General features: G+C 34.9%; 1 protein-coding gene across 1 annotated transcript; it reads left to right on the forward strand.

Moving 5' to 3' along the window:
* The first annotated feature begins 4,736 nt into the window (after window positions 1–4,736).
* Window positions 4,737–10,323, forward strand: LOC147759553 (uncharacterized). Its single transcript, XM_086997725.1, has 2 exons — window positions 4,737–6,583; window positions 8,713–10,323. Exons 1-2 carry the CDS (start codon window positions 6,247–6,249, stop codon window positions 9,687–9,689), a joined length of 1,314 nt encoding a protein of 437 aa, XP_086853851.1. The 5' UTR covers window positions 4,737–6,246; the 3' UTR covers window positions 9,690–10,323.
* Window positions 10,324–14,659: the final 4,336 nt, after the last annotated feature.

The following is a 14,659-nucleotide window of genomic DNA, read 5'->3' on the forward strand; positions in this document are numbered from 1 at the left end:
TCAGTATATCAAAAAGCAATTAACAATAAGTTACCATACGATTTAGTGAAAGGTTTTCTATTCATAAATTCTATTGTTACAGTATGCAATTATGCAAGCAGGAATGTAGCCTTACTTTAACTACATCAGCAAACTTAGGGACCATTCCCACAGATATTTGGATTGATCTATCTCCCTGGGGAGTCTCACTAAATTGCTATCAAACTAACCAGCTTAAACGTCTGTCATGCCTAGTAAAACTGTTAAGGGGTAATTACCTTTACCGCTAGCTGATTCGGTAAGTGTGACAGACATTTAAGCCTCTTGAGCGGACTGCAATTTAGCGTGAATCCCCAGGAAGTTAGGTCGATCCAGATAGATCGATCTAAGTATGGGAACCCAGTCTTAGCCTAGATGGAGTCATGCATAGATGGAATAAGTAACTAACCTTCTGTGTATGGTTTCAAGTGAATATAACTAAGGCACCTTGGTTTTTAGCTCTTTCCCTTCCATTCTGCTTCTGGTCCATTTTTTTTACCCTAGAAGTATTACATGTATTATGAGAATTGTATGCAAGCAAGCCACAGTGGTACTATAGAGCTTTGATAATGTATATTTTGACATGCTGAATTGCTAGCTACATTTTATTTTGCACCCACCCCCAATATACTACTAATATCTGTATCTTTAAGTCAAAATTAAGAAATAACAACTGTTCGTATGCAATTAATATTTCACAATAAAAACATTGTAAATATTTCCTAGAATTATAATGAATAACACTTTACCACCAAAACAGTGATTATTACTATTATTCTTGAATCTGTGCTTGCCATCTGACGAGATGGACCTTCATGATATGATTCTTACAAAAAACATGGACTATACTAACTTTGAATGTCAGAATGGAGTCATTAACAGTATAGAAAATTGTTTACCCTAGGAAAATCTGGTTTTTGGACAAAATGAACAGTTGTTCTTCCTTTGAATTTAATTTTAATCAAAATTGTATGAAATATGACAAAAATATATGCATTGAATAAGTGAAAAAGTGGATGATGATTATGATTTACCTGTATGGTCCAATCCAATCTGTCTCTAGCTTGCCACTTTTCCACCCAACCTTATGAAAGTTTTTCTGCAGAACTTTCATTCCCCATTCTAATTGAAATACTACCACATTCTTTCCTTCCTTTGCCTCATACTATCTCTTGTTCTTTGGACGATAATTTTGACAAATCTTGTCAAATATTTCTGAAATTTTTACATATGATACTTAACAACAATAAAAATATGTGATAAGCTGATCAGTTGAACGTGTCTGATGAAAAGTATTTTCTTTGGACGATATATTTGAGAAAACTGAAAATTACAAAGAAAACACTGGCAAATTAAATGATTTAAAATAGTTAAACGTTAATAATTTTGACAAATCTTGTCCAATGTTTCTGAAATCTGTACAAATGATGCTTAACAATAATAAAAGTCTGTGATAAGCTGATCAGTTGTCTGTGTCTTTTTTTTAAGTGTCAAGTTTATTGGAAATTGATAATCAGAAGCGTGACAATTAAACAAAACAAATATTTCAATATTGCAATGTATTATTTACTATCGAAGGAAATGGCATATGTGATGATTTGAGTTTGTTTGTGTAGGAGGTTGCAAATTACCTGTAACTGTCATCTGGAAATCAATATATACCCATACAAGACTTCTCCTTACTTTCAATGCCAGATGCAGATTACTCCTTACAATGGGTTTCTGGAATGGGTTGCTGTTAGCACAATATTTGACAATGCCCTAAATCTTGCCACATATCATGTATTGTACACATGGATAATAATATAATAATAATAATATATTTATTTAAAGTCTAAAATCCATAAAATATGTTCTGTAGACTTTACAAACTAAAAACTTAAAACACAGTAAGATGAATTGAATTAATAAAATTATGACTTAATAGTCTGAGTTAAGATAATGATGTCCAGTTAATATTTCCGAGTTATAAAATGTTCTTTAATAAAATTTGTGAAAAAGGTATGTTTTTAAAGCTTTTTTAAAATCCTTCACTGAGCTAATGCTTCTCAAGTCTAGAGGTAATTTATTCCACTCATGTGGTGCTGCGTACTGGAATGATTTTTCGCCAAAAGATTTTAGTCTTGCGTTCTGTGGTTTTAGTAATAATTGATCCTTAGATCTTAAGGTACGGTTTGGTGTGTAATGAGATACAAGATCACAAATAAAATCTGGAGCAAGTCCGTAAAAAGCCGCATGAGCATGAGTTAAAAGTTTGAATAAGATCCGGGCGTTTACAGGTAGCCAGTGAAGTTGTTTTAATATCGGTGTCATGTGATTCTCCATTGAAGTTCGGGTAAGAAGACGTGCTGATATATTTTGAATGCGTTGGACTTTCTTTGTTCTTTCTATGCTGCATCCATAAAGCAAGGAGTTACAGTAATCAAGCCTTGATGTTACTAGGGCATGAATGACCGTGGCAGTGGCAGAATCTGTTAAATTATTTCGTAGGGAACTGATATTTCTTATGTGATACAAACAAGATTTTTTCACGTTGGCTATCTGCTTGTCCATGTTTAAAGTAGTATCAAAATACACCCCCAGATTTTTTGCATGAGGAGAAACCCCAACTATTGCAGATCCAATTTGTAGAGATAGTCCTTCAGCTAAGTGTTTTGAGTGTGGTTGAGTGATGACCATGAATTCGGTTTTTTCATCATTTAATTTTAGTTTACTTTTGATCATCCATTCTCGCAAATCTGAAATGGCATAGGTCATTCTAGTTATTGCATCTCCAGGCTTAAGAATATCACAGTTAAGGTACAACTGGGTGTCGTCTGCATATATGTGATAGCCAACTTGATGATGTCGTAGTACAGCACCCAAGGGTAGTGTGTACATGCAAAATTTAATCGGTCCAAGAACACTGCCCTGTGGAACACCAAAAATCATCTGCTCAAGATCTGAAAGTACACCGTTGATGGATATCTGCTGTGTTCTACCAGTAAGATAAGACCGTAGGAGAGACAACGCCTTGTCCTTAATTCCAGCTGATTTCTCGAAGAATGATAGAAGAGTGTCATGGTCAACTGTATCAAATGCTGCTGAAAGATCTAATAGCACCAGTAAGACTGCAGAATGATTGTCAACACCAGTCAGAAGGTCATTTTTTATTCTCAGAAGAGCAAGCTCAGTGTTTTGTTTTGATAAGACAGAGTGCTGCTCTTGATGCTGTCTTAAACTTCACTGCCTGCTTTTTCATGGTTAAGGTACTCTGGAAAAAGAACAATATAACTGAAAAAAACTGAAATACATCTAAAATTTTTACAAATGATACTAAACAACAATAAAAATCTATGATAAGCTGATCAGTTGACTGTGTCTAATGAAAAGTATTTTCTTTGGACGTTATATTTGAGAAAACTGAAAAATTACACTGAAAACACTGGTAAATTCCATGATTTAAAATTGTTAAACATTAATAATTTTGTCAAATCTTGTCAAATATATCTGAAATTTTTACAAATGATACTTAACAACAATAAAAATCTGTCATAAGCCGATCAGTTGACTTTGTCTAATGAAAAGTATTTTCTTTGGACTATATATTTGAGAAAACTGAAAATTACACTGAAAACACTGGCAAATTCCATGATTTAAAATAGTTAAACGTTAATAATTTTGACAAATCTTGTCCAATGTTTCTGAAATCTGTACAAATGATGCTTAACAACAATAAAAGTCTGTGATAAGCTGATCAGTTGTCTGTGTCTTTTTTCAAGTGTCAAGTTTATTGGAAACTGATAATCAGAAGTGTGAGAATTAACCAAAACAAATATGTCAATATTGCAATGTATTAATTACTATCGAAGGAAATGGCATATGTGATGATTTGAGTTTGTCTGTGTAGGAGGTTGCAAATTACCTGTAACTGTCATCTGGAAATCAATATATACCCATACAAGACTTCTCCTTACTTTCAATGCCAGATGCAAACTACTCCTTACGTTAATAACCAAAACAAATATTTCAATATTGCAATGTATTATTTACTATCGAAGCTAGAAATGGCATATGTGATGACTTGAGTTTGTTTGTGTAGAAGGTTGCAAGTTACCTATAGCTGTCATCTGGAAAGCAATATATACTCATACAAGACCTTTCCTTACTATCAATGTCAGATGCAGATTACTCCTCACAATGGGTTTCTGGAATGGATTGTTGTTAGCACAATATTTGACAATGTCCTAAATCTTGCCACATATCATGTATTGCACACATGAATAAGACAGAGTGCTGCTCTTGATGCTGTCTTAAACTTCACTGCCTGCTTTCTCATGGTAAAGGTACTCTGGAAAAAGAACAATATAACTGAAAAAACTGTAAATTACATTGAAAACACTGGCAAATTCCATGACTTAAAATAGTTAAACGTTAATAATTTTGTCAAATCTTGTCAAATATTTCTGAAATTTTTACAAATGATACTTAACAACAATAAAAATCTGTGATAATCTGATCAGTTGACTGTGTGACTAATGAAAAGTATTTTCTTTGGACAATATATTTGAGAAACCTCAATTGCACTGAAAACACTGGCAAATTCCATGATTTAAAATAGTTAAACGTTAATAATTTTGTCAAGTCTTGTCCAATATTTCTGATATTTTAACAAATGATGCTTGACATCAATGAAAATCTGTGATAAGCTGATCAGTTGACTGTGTCTAACGTAAAACTACAATTAAGATAATTAATTGTATTTATGTAGGAAATGGTTTGTTTTTAGTGGTGGTAATAGCTTTGTTGGTAATCCATCTACGCTTTGTTTATAGGAAGTAGTCTGGGTTTAGGTCTTGTGTCTGCACATTTTGATCTTAAGTAGTTGACCAAGGCAAGGTGATAACAGATGTCCAGGGTCAAATTGTCTTAGCTGCTGTGTATCTAGGCACACAGTTAATTTTATATGAGTTTTAGGAAACTACTTCTTGCGAGCTGCATTAGCGAGAAGTCATTCAGCCTTTTAGCTGCGATGATATGTACACGCAATTTCAGCAGCTTCACAGTATTATAATTTCTTGCGTTTCTTTATTTTAATTTTACATTGGTTACCAGCCATCAACTTTTGTGATTTCAAGATTTGGGGACGGCCAGTTTCTTGATACTTGGTGACTGTATTTTCTTCGGATATTATTCTGTTTTTCCAAGCCACCAGTTTTGTTATCAAGTTTCGGCGACGGCTGTTTCCTTTTATTTGGGAGACTTCAACTTCAAGTTCTTGGATCATACACAGGCCAGTAATTTTATATTATCTTCATTTCCCCCTTATTCACGTGTTCTAATAATCAGATTTATAGTCTGTCATGTGCTGCAGTTGTTAATTAATTTGTTTAGATGTCACTTTATCGTGTTATTCTTTAAAAATTTTGTTTTCCTCTTTGTGTGTAGCTATTTTATTCATATTGATATTTTTACCGGGCCAGGAATTCCGCTGTTTTTACATTTTCGGCTGTCGTTGACATGCCGTAATCTGTACGTTTCTGTCTTCATATTGTTTCCGTGTCCGCATTACCAGGTGCCGTGTTTTTATGGGTTTCTGGTCGACTAGGCTACATGCATTTTTGGAGTTGTTATGCTCTTTGTTTTGGGTGTACTTCCCCGTTGTTTACTTGTTCTGGGTGTATTTCCCAGGTGTTTAATTGTTTGCCTAGTAGTGAGAGCCCTGTGTGGTATCTGGTATACTAGGCTCTGGGAGTATTTCCCAGGTGTTTAATTGTTTGCCTAGTAGTGAGAGCCCTGTGTGGTATCTGGTATACTAGGTCCTGGGTGTATTTCCCAGGTTTTTTAATTGTTTGCCTAGTAGTGAGAGCCCTGTGTGGTATCTGGTATACTAGGTTTTTATTTTGGGGAGTTGTTATACTCCTGGTTTTTGGGGAGTCACCCAGCTGTTTGTGTGTTTGTCTAGTCAATTTTTACCGGATATCCCTGTTTTCAAATGCAAGGCTGAGCTGAGGCTGTTGCCTGCTTGGATAGGCTCTGGCGGCGGACTAGGAAATATAATATATATATAATTTTTTTTTGTTACACTTTTAATAAAACTATGGCTTATGGCATATCTACTCAGGCTATTTGTGGGTAGATGCCGTTTACTTTATTTACCTGGCCCGAAGAATTTTCTTTCTGATTATGTCATATGTACATTCAGTTGCCTTAGTGTGACCTTATTAGTTTCCTTTGTCTTTAGTTACTATGCCTCCCAAGACCACTCCCGGGAGGAGTAGGCGGCCGAGGATGTCGGGTGTCTCCAATGCGCGCTCAGTTTCCAGCATACGAAGACCGGCTGCGACATCAACTGCTACTAGAAGCAAGAGGCCGAGACCCACCGCCGCACCTACTTCAGAGACGGAATCGACCTCTACTACACCTGTTATCGACTATGATTTGTTGGCACAGCGTATTATTGCTCACCAAACTGCATCAAACACAGAGATGTCGAGCGCTTCTTCTTCCGACCCCTCCCTTCAAGAGGCTCATGTTCAACAGCAGATACACAGTATCAGTGGTCTGATCGACAATGTTTTCACAGGTGAGAGTCATGTCACTTCAGCTCTACCTGTAGATTTAACTGATGGCATTCCTTTAGGAGCTTTAATTCCACCCAAATTGAAGCAAAAGATTTGGAACAATGAGTTTATAGATTTCCGGCTCCTTCTTCCCTCCAACCATAATGATGATTTCGCTATCAAGGTCCAGCCAATGAAATTTGAAGTGATCCATATGCCCTCGCAGAAATCGCCGATTACGCTTTACCAATGGACGGATGCCTTTTTTGTCTTTTCAGCGATTTTCTTACAAAATTTCCAAACGAGTCTGTGAACTTACTTAAGTACGGTTCAACTATTAGAGAATTAAGTAAGCTTCCCAATGCTAATGCTTGGCGTATTTATGATGACGCCTTTCGCAAATTACGAGCAACATCACTGGTCCCGTGGGAAAAAGTTATCCCCGAGTTACGGTTAAAAGTGGCAACCATGAATGTTTCTCCCCCTTTTCTACGTCTATTTCGTCAAGGCGTCTGTTTTGCCTTTAATCGGGGGGACAAATGTGTCACTAGTCCATGCCAATATAAGCACTGTTGCCAGCACTGCCAGGGATTGCATCCTAGAATCAAATGCCGCACCCACCCTGCCCAGTTGCAGTCTCCGCCCACAAAATTGTCTCCCAACTCCAATAAACCATACCCAGTTACAGCTGGAACTTCAAGGTTATGATCCTCATAAGGTTATTTTTCTCATCAATGGTATTTCCAAGGGTTTCCGCCTACATTGCACCGCGACTCCTAGTATTCACACTCCTCATAATCATTTATCAGCACGTGCTCATCCTGGTGCGATTTTGGATTACATTGAATCGGGTTTAGCTTCTGGGCGGATTGCTGGCCCATTTTTTACTCCCCCTCTTACAGATTTTAAATGTTCACCATTACACGTTATTCCTAAATCTGAGCCTCAAAAATTCCGTGTTATTCACGACCTTTCCTATCCCCACCTGGACTCGGTTAATTCTAATATTCCCAGAGAATTTTCTGCAGTTCAGTACGACTCAATTGATACTGTCATCGCCCATGTCCAACATTTCGGCCAAGGTGCTCTTTTAGCTAAGTCTGACATTCTAGATGCTTTCCGCATTTTACCTATTAGCCCGTTGGATTATCATTTGCTGGGTTTCTCTTGGAATGGTTTATTTTATTATGAGAAATGTTTGCCCATGGGTGCCAGCTGTTCGTGCCAAATATTTGAATCACTGAGTACAGCTCTACAATGGATTATGTTGGAAAAATTTCATGCCTCGGCCATGTCCCATATACTGGTTGATTTCTGTTTCATTGGACCACCCATGTCCAATAAGTGTCAGGTTGATTTACAAAATTTTCTTGCCTTATGCAAACGGATTAACGTTCCCATTAATGCAAAGAAAACATTTACTCCAACCACTTGTTTAACTATTTACGGCATCGAAATAGATTCACTGCAAATGGTAAGTCGTTTGCCACAGGACAAATTGAACAAGTGTTGTGTTTTAGTTTCCCAGCTTTCTTCCAGAAGAAAGGTACAATTGAAAGAATTACAATCTCTTATCGGTCTTTTAAACTTTGCCTGCTCAGTTGTAGTACCGGGCAGAGCTTTCTTACGCCGCTTAATTGATTTAACTCTGGGTGTTAGGCGCCCGCGTCATTATATTCGACTCAATAGTGAAGCACGAGCGGACCTAGGCATGTGGCTTCATTTTTTACGTCACTTTAATGGAAAATCAGTCTTGCTACCATCGTCTTGGCAATCGTCTGATACCTTACACTTGTTCACAGATGCCTCGGGGTCGATAGGTTATGCGGCGGTCTTTGGCTGTCATTGGTTCTTTAATGAATGGGATGAGGTAGCTGCACTTTGGCATATCACAGTCAAAGAACTGTTTCCTATTGTTATTGCTTTGGAAATTTGGAAATCTCAGCTGATCAATAAGAAGATTCTTTTCCTTTCAGACAACCTGGCTGTTGTACATATTATCAACAAACAGTCTAGTGAAGATAAGTTAGTTATGTGTTTGATTCGGCGTTTAGTTTTGGTATGTTTAACGCATAATATTCTCTTTAAAGCCAAACACATTCCTGGTAAATGTAACGTTGTTGCAGACAAACTTTCCCGCTCTCAATTTCAGGAGGCGAGGGTCACATTCCCACTTTTGGACCTAGAACCGACTCCCATTCCCCATCACTTGTTGCGGCTTTGACTCCCACCACTCAACTACTTTTGCAAGCTTCATTGTCAGAGGGTACACGAACAGCTTACAAGCGTTCCTGGAGGCTTTTCCTTTACAATAACCCTACCTCCTCTACTTTGCCATTGACTCTACAAGACATTTGTAATTTTATTGGGTTTCTTTACGAACAACAATATAGTGCTAGCTCTATTGTATCTCACATTTCAGCTATTAGCTACCTACACAAATTAATGAATGTGTTTGACCCTACTCAATTGTTTCTAGTGCGGAAATTGTTACAGGGGTGTCACAAAGTGCTCCCTTCCAAGGACGCCCGCTTACCCATTACTAGAGATATTTTATTAAAAATCGTCTTTTCTATGGAAAAAACGGTGCCTTCGGCCATCAATCGAATACTATTGAAAGCTATTTTTTTAGTCAGTTTTCATGCCTTTCTTCGCTTGGGAGAAATCACAGTTAAAACACGCAATGAATCGTCACAGGTGCTCCAAGTTCAAGACGTATCCTTTCATTTAGTCACAGATCCCCCAAAAGCCCATTTAACCTTCCGGCATCATAAAACTCAGAGGGGAAATGAACCCTTAACTATCATTCTGACAGGTACATCTCACCCTGTACTTTGCCCGGTTCAAGCCTTGATACATTATCAAAAAATGTTTACGCATACTTTTGGTCCTTTCTTTCAATTTATTGATGGAGCGCCGGTCACTTATTCATATGTTACCTCAGAATTATCTAAAGCCCTTGCTTTTGCGGGATTGGATATCAGCCGTTATAAAGGCCATAGCTTTCGGATTGGGGCAGCCACGTATGCTGCCCAATTGGGATATTCCGAATCCCTTATTCAAACACTTGGTCGTTGGAATTCCAACGCCATGCAAAAATATATCCGCATTAATTCTTTTAACCTGTAAGCATATATATCTATATGTATTTATCTATGTATGTGTGTCCGCTTATTTACACCTGGACATGTAGTTTCTCCTTTATAGATATAGGCGGTCTTGTTTTTCAAAAATTTTTTTTTGTATTTTATGTTAAAAAAAAAAAAAAAAAAAAAAAAAAAAAAAAAAAAAAAAAATGTTAACGGGATGGGTCACCATTTTATTACCTTTTACCCTATTGGGCTCCCCTATTTTTATTCATGGTTGCCAGTTTCTATTCCTTCCCCCCAATTCAACTGTACCTTTTCTTTCTAGGATGTGGATTTGCAGTTACACACTAAATTTTTATTTAGTAGCACATAGTTCAGATGTCAGATCGAATGTGGTTTATCATTCCAATCTTTAACAAGCACTCCTCGGTTGGCGGGGATGTGAGCTTCTCTCACATCTTATGGCCTTTTTTATTTTTATTTGTGCCAACTTTTTGCTCCTTAAGCTGTTGTTATTACTTATAATTTTCTTCATTAATTTGGTTACACTTATTACACTTTATTAATTTTATATTATGGCACTTATATAGTTGGGGAGATGTTATATTATCTCCCCAGTTTTGTAACTACGTATTTTATTAGCTTCGTCATTAATAAATGACAATTATCAATCATATGGACTTTTCTTATTTACTTTGGAGCAAAAACAGAGCTTCGTTGTGCTTGTTAACATTTGGCTACATAAAACTACAATTAAGATAATTAATTGTATTTATGTAGGAAATGGTTTGTTTTTAGTGGTGGTAATAGCTTTGTTGGTAATCCATCTACGCTTTGTTTATAGGAAGTAGTCTGGGTTTAGGTCTTGTGTCTGCACATTTTGATCTTAAGTAGTTGACCAAGGCAAGGTGATAACAGATGTCCAGGGTCAAATTGTCTTAGCTGCTGTGTATCTAGGCACACAGTTAATTTTATATGAGTTTTAGGAAACTACTTCTTGCGAGCTGCATTAGCGAGAAGTCATTCAGCCTTTTAGCTGCGATGATATGTACACGCAATTTCAGCAGCTTCACAGTATTATAATTTCTTGCGTTTCTTTATTTTAATTTTACACCCTCCGCCATCCCCTGTCACCTGCCTTGTGTTGTCTTTATATATATATATATATATATATATATTTTTTTGCATTTGTTGAAGCCTTTGATTTTCATTTATGCCAGCCTTTGGCTCTTACAGCTGTTGTTATTTCTTATAATTTGGCCTTTTTTATTTTTATTTGTGCCAACTTTTTGCTCCTTAAGCTGTTGTTATTACTTATAATTTTCTTCATTAATTTGGTTACACTTATTACACTTTATTAATTTTATATTATGGCACTTATATAGTTGGGGAGATGTTATATTATCTCCCCAGTTTTGTAACTACGTATTTTATTAGCTTCGTCATTAATAAATGACAATTATCAATCATATGGACTTTTCTTATTTACTTTGGAGCAAAAACAGAGCTTCGTTGTGCTTGTTAACATTTGGCTACATAAAGTATTTTCTTTGTACAATATATAAGAGAAAACTCAAAATTACACTGAAAAGAAGTTGGCAAATTTCATGACTTAAAATAGTTAAATGTTAATAATTTTGTCAAATCTCATCCAATGTTTATAAAATCTGTACAAATGATGCTTGACAACAATAAAAGTCTGTGGAAAACTGATCAGTTGTCAGTGTCAAATGAAAAGTATTCTTTGGGGCAATTTATTTTGGAAAACAGAAAACTACCACAAAAACACTGGCAAATTCCATGGCTCAAAATAGTTAAATGTTAATAATTTTGTCAAATCTTGTCCTATACTTCTGAAATTTGCACAAATGATGCTAAACAGCAATAAAAATCTGTGATAAGCTAATCAGTTGACTGTGTTTTTTTAAGTGCCCAGTTTATTGGAAATTGATAATCAGAAGTGTGAGAATTGACCAAAAGAAATATTTCAATATTGCAATGTATTATTCGCTATCAAAGAAAACAGCAAATGTGATGATTTGAATTTGTTTGTGTAGGAGGTTCCAAGTTACCTATAACTGTCATCTGGAAAACAATATACACCCATACAAGACTTCTCCTTACTATCAATGTCAGATGCAGATTACTCCTCACAATGGGTTTCTGGAATGGATTGTTGTTAGCACAATATTTGACAATATCCTAAATCTTGCACATGTCATGTATTGTACACATGAATAAGACCTAGTTCTGCTCTTGCTGCTGTCTTTCACTGCCTGCTTTTTCATGGTAAGGGTACTCTGGAAAGAAAGAACAATAAACTTCAGAAAACTGAAAATTACACTGAAAAAACTGGCAAAACCCATGACTTAAAATAGTTAAACATTAATAGTTTTGTCAAATCTTGTCCAATATTTCTGATATTTTAACAAATGATGCTTGACATCAATGAAAATCTGTGATAATCTGATCAGTTGGCTGTGTGTCTAATGAAAAGTATTTTCTATGGACGATATATTTGAGAAAAATTAAAATTAAACTGAAAACACTGGCAAATTCCATGACTTAAAATAGTTAAATGTTAATAATTTTGACAAATCTTGTCCAATATTTCTGAAATTTGCACAAATGATGCTTAACAACAATAAAAATCGGTGATAAGCTGATCAGTTGACTGTGTCCAATGAAAAATATTTTCTTCGGACGATATATTAGAGAAAACTCAAAATTACACTGAAAAAAAGTTGGCAAATTTCATGACTTAAAATAGTTAAATGTTAATAATTTTGTCAAATCTCATCCAATGTTTATAAAATCTGTACAAATGATGCTTAACAACAATAAAAGTCTGTGAAAAGCTGATCAGTTGTCAGTATCCAATGAAAGGTATTCTTTGGGGCAATATATTTCGGAAAACAGAAAACTACCACAAAAACACTGGCAAATTCCATGGCTCAAAATAGTTAAATGTTAATAATTTTGACAAATCTTGACCAATATTTCTGAAATTTGCACAAATGATGCTTAACAACAATAAAAATCGGTGATAAGCTGATCAGTTGACTGTGTCCAATGAAAAATATTTTCTTCGGACGATATATTAGAGAAAACTCAAAATTACACTGAAAATAAGTTGGCAAATTTCATGACTTAAAATAGTTAAATGTTAATAATTTTGTCAAATCTCATCCAATGTTTATAAAATCTGTACAAATGATGCTTAACAACAATAAAAGTCTGTGGAAAGCTGATCAGTTGTCAGTGTCAAATGAAAAGTATTCTTTGGGGCAATATATTTCGGAAAACAGAAAACTACCACAAAAACACTGGCAAATTCCATGGCTCAAAATAGTTAAATGTTAATAATTTTGTCAAATCTTGTCCAATACTTCTGAAATTTGCACAAAAGATGCTAAACAACAATAAAAATCTATGATAAGCTAATCAGTTGACTGTGTTTTTTTTTTTAAGTGCCAAGTTTATTGGAAATTGATAATCAGAAGTGTGAGAATTGACCAAAACAAATATTTCAATATTGCAATGTATTATTTGCTATCAAAGAAAACAGCAAATGTGATGATTTGAGTTTGTTTGTGTAGGAGGTTGCAAGTTACCTATAGCTGTCATCTGGAAAACAATATATATCCATACAAGACTCCTCCTTACTATCAATGTCAGATGCAGATTACTCCTCACAATGAGTTTCTGGAATGGATTGTTGTTAGCACAATATTTGACATATTTATCCTAAATCTTGCCACATGTCATGTATTGCACACATGAATAAGACCTAGTTCTGCTCTTGCTGCTGTCTTTCACTGCCTGCTTTTTCATGGTAAGGGTACTCTGGAAAGAAAGAACAATAAACTTCAGAAAACTGAAAATTACACTGAAAAAACTGGCAAACCTCATGACTTAAAATAGTTAAACGTTAATAATTTTGCCAAATCTTGTCCAATATTTCTGATATTTTAACAAATGATGCTTAAGATCAATAAAAATCTGTGATAATCTTATCAGTTGACTGTGTGTCTAATGAAAAGTATTTTCTATGGACGATATATTTGAGAAAAATTAAAATTAAACTGAAAACACTGGCAAATTCCATGACTTAAAATAGTTAAATGTTAATAATTTTGACAAATCTTGTCCAATAGTTCTGAAATTTGCAAAAATAATGCTTAACAACAATAAAAGTCTGTGAAAAGCTGATCAGTTGTCAGTATCCAATGAAAAGTATTCTTTGGGGCAATATATTTCGGAAAACAGAAAACTACCACAAAAATACTGGCAAATTCCATGGCTCAAAATAGTTAAATGTTAATAATTTTGACAAATCTTGACCAATATTTCTGAAATTTGCACAAATGATGCTTAACAACAATAAAAATCGGTGATAAGCTGATCAGTTGACTGTGTCCAATGAAAAATATTTTCTTCGGACGATATATTAGAGAAAACTCAAAATTACACTGAAAAAAAGTTGGCAAATTTCATGACTTAAAATAGTTAAATGTTAATTATTTTGTCAAATCTCATCCAATGTTTATAAAATCTGTACAAATGATGCTTAACAACAATAAAAGTCTGTGGAAAGCTGATCAGTTGTCAGTGTCAAATGAAAAGTATTCTTTTGGGCATTATATTTCGGAAAACAGAAAACTACCACAAAAACACTGGCAAATTCCATGGCTCAAAATAGTTAAATGTTAATAATTTTGCCAAATCTTGTCCAATATTTCTGATATTTTAACAAATGATGCTTCAGATCAATAAAAATCTGTGATAATCTGATCAGTTGACTGTGTGTCTAATGAAAAATATTTTCTATGGACGATATATTTGAGAAAAATTAAAATTAAACTGAAAACACTGGCAAATTCCATGACTTAAAATAGTTAAAAGTTAATAATTTTGACAAATCTTGTCCAATGTTTCTGAAATTTGCACAAATGATGCTTAACAACAATAAAAATCGGTGATAAGCTGATCAGTTGACTGTGTGTCTAA

This window comes from Lingula anatina, chromosome 10 (assembly GCF_051362555.1).
Source record: "Lingula anatina isolate TDL-2025a chromosome 10, LinAna3.0, whole genome shotgun sequence".
In the NCBI taxonomy this organism is placed as follows: domain Eukaryota; kingdom Metazoa; phylum Brachiopoda; class Lingulata; order Lingulida; family Lingulidae; genus Lingula; species Lingula anatina.

What these genes read in the sequence shown, in the direction of transcription:
- LOC147759553 (XM_086997725.1), top strand. Translation starts at nt 6,247, where the DNA reads ATGCCTCCCAAGACCACTCCCGGGAGGAGTAGGCGGCCGAGGATGTCG. An exon ending in GATCGACAATGTTTTCACAG is followed by an intron (nt 6,584 to 8,712) that starts GTGAGAGTCATG and finishes TCTCAATTTCAG; the next exon opens with GAGGCGAGGGTCACATTCCC.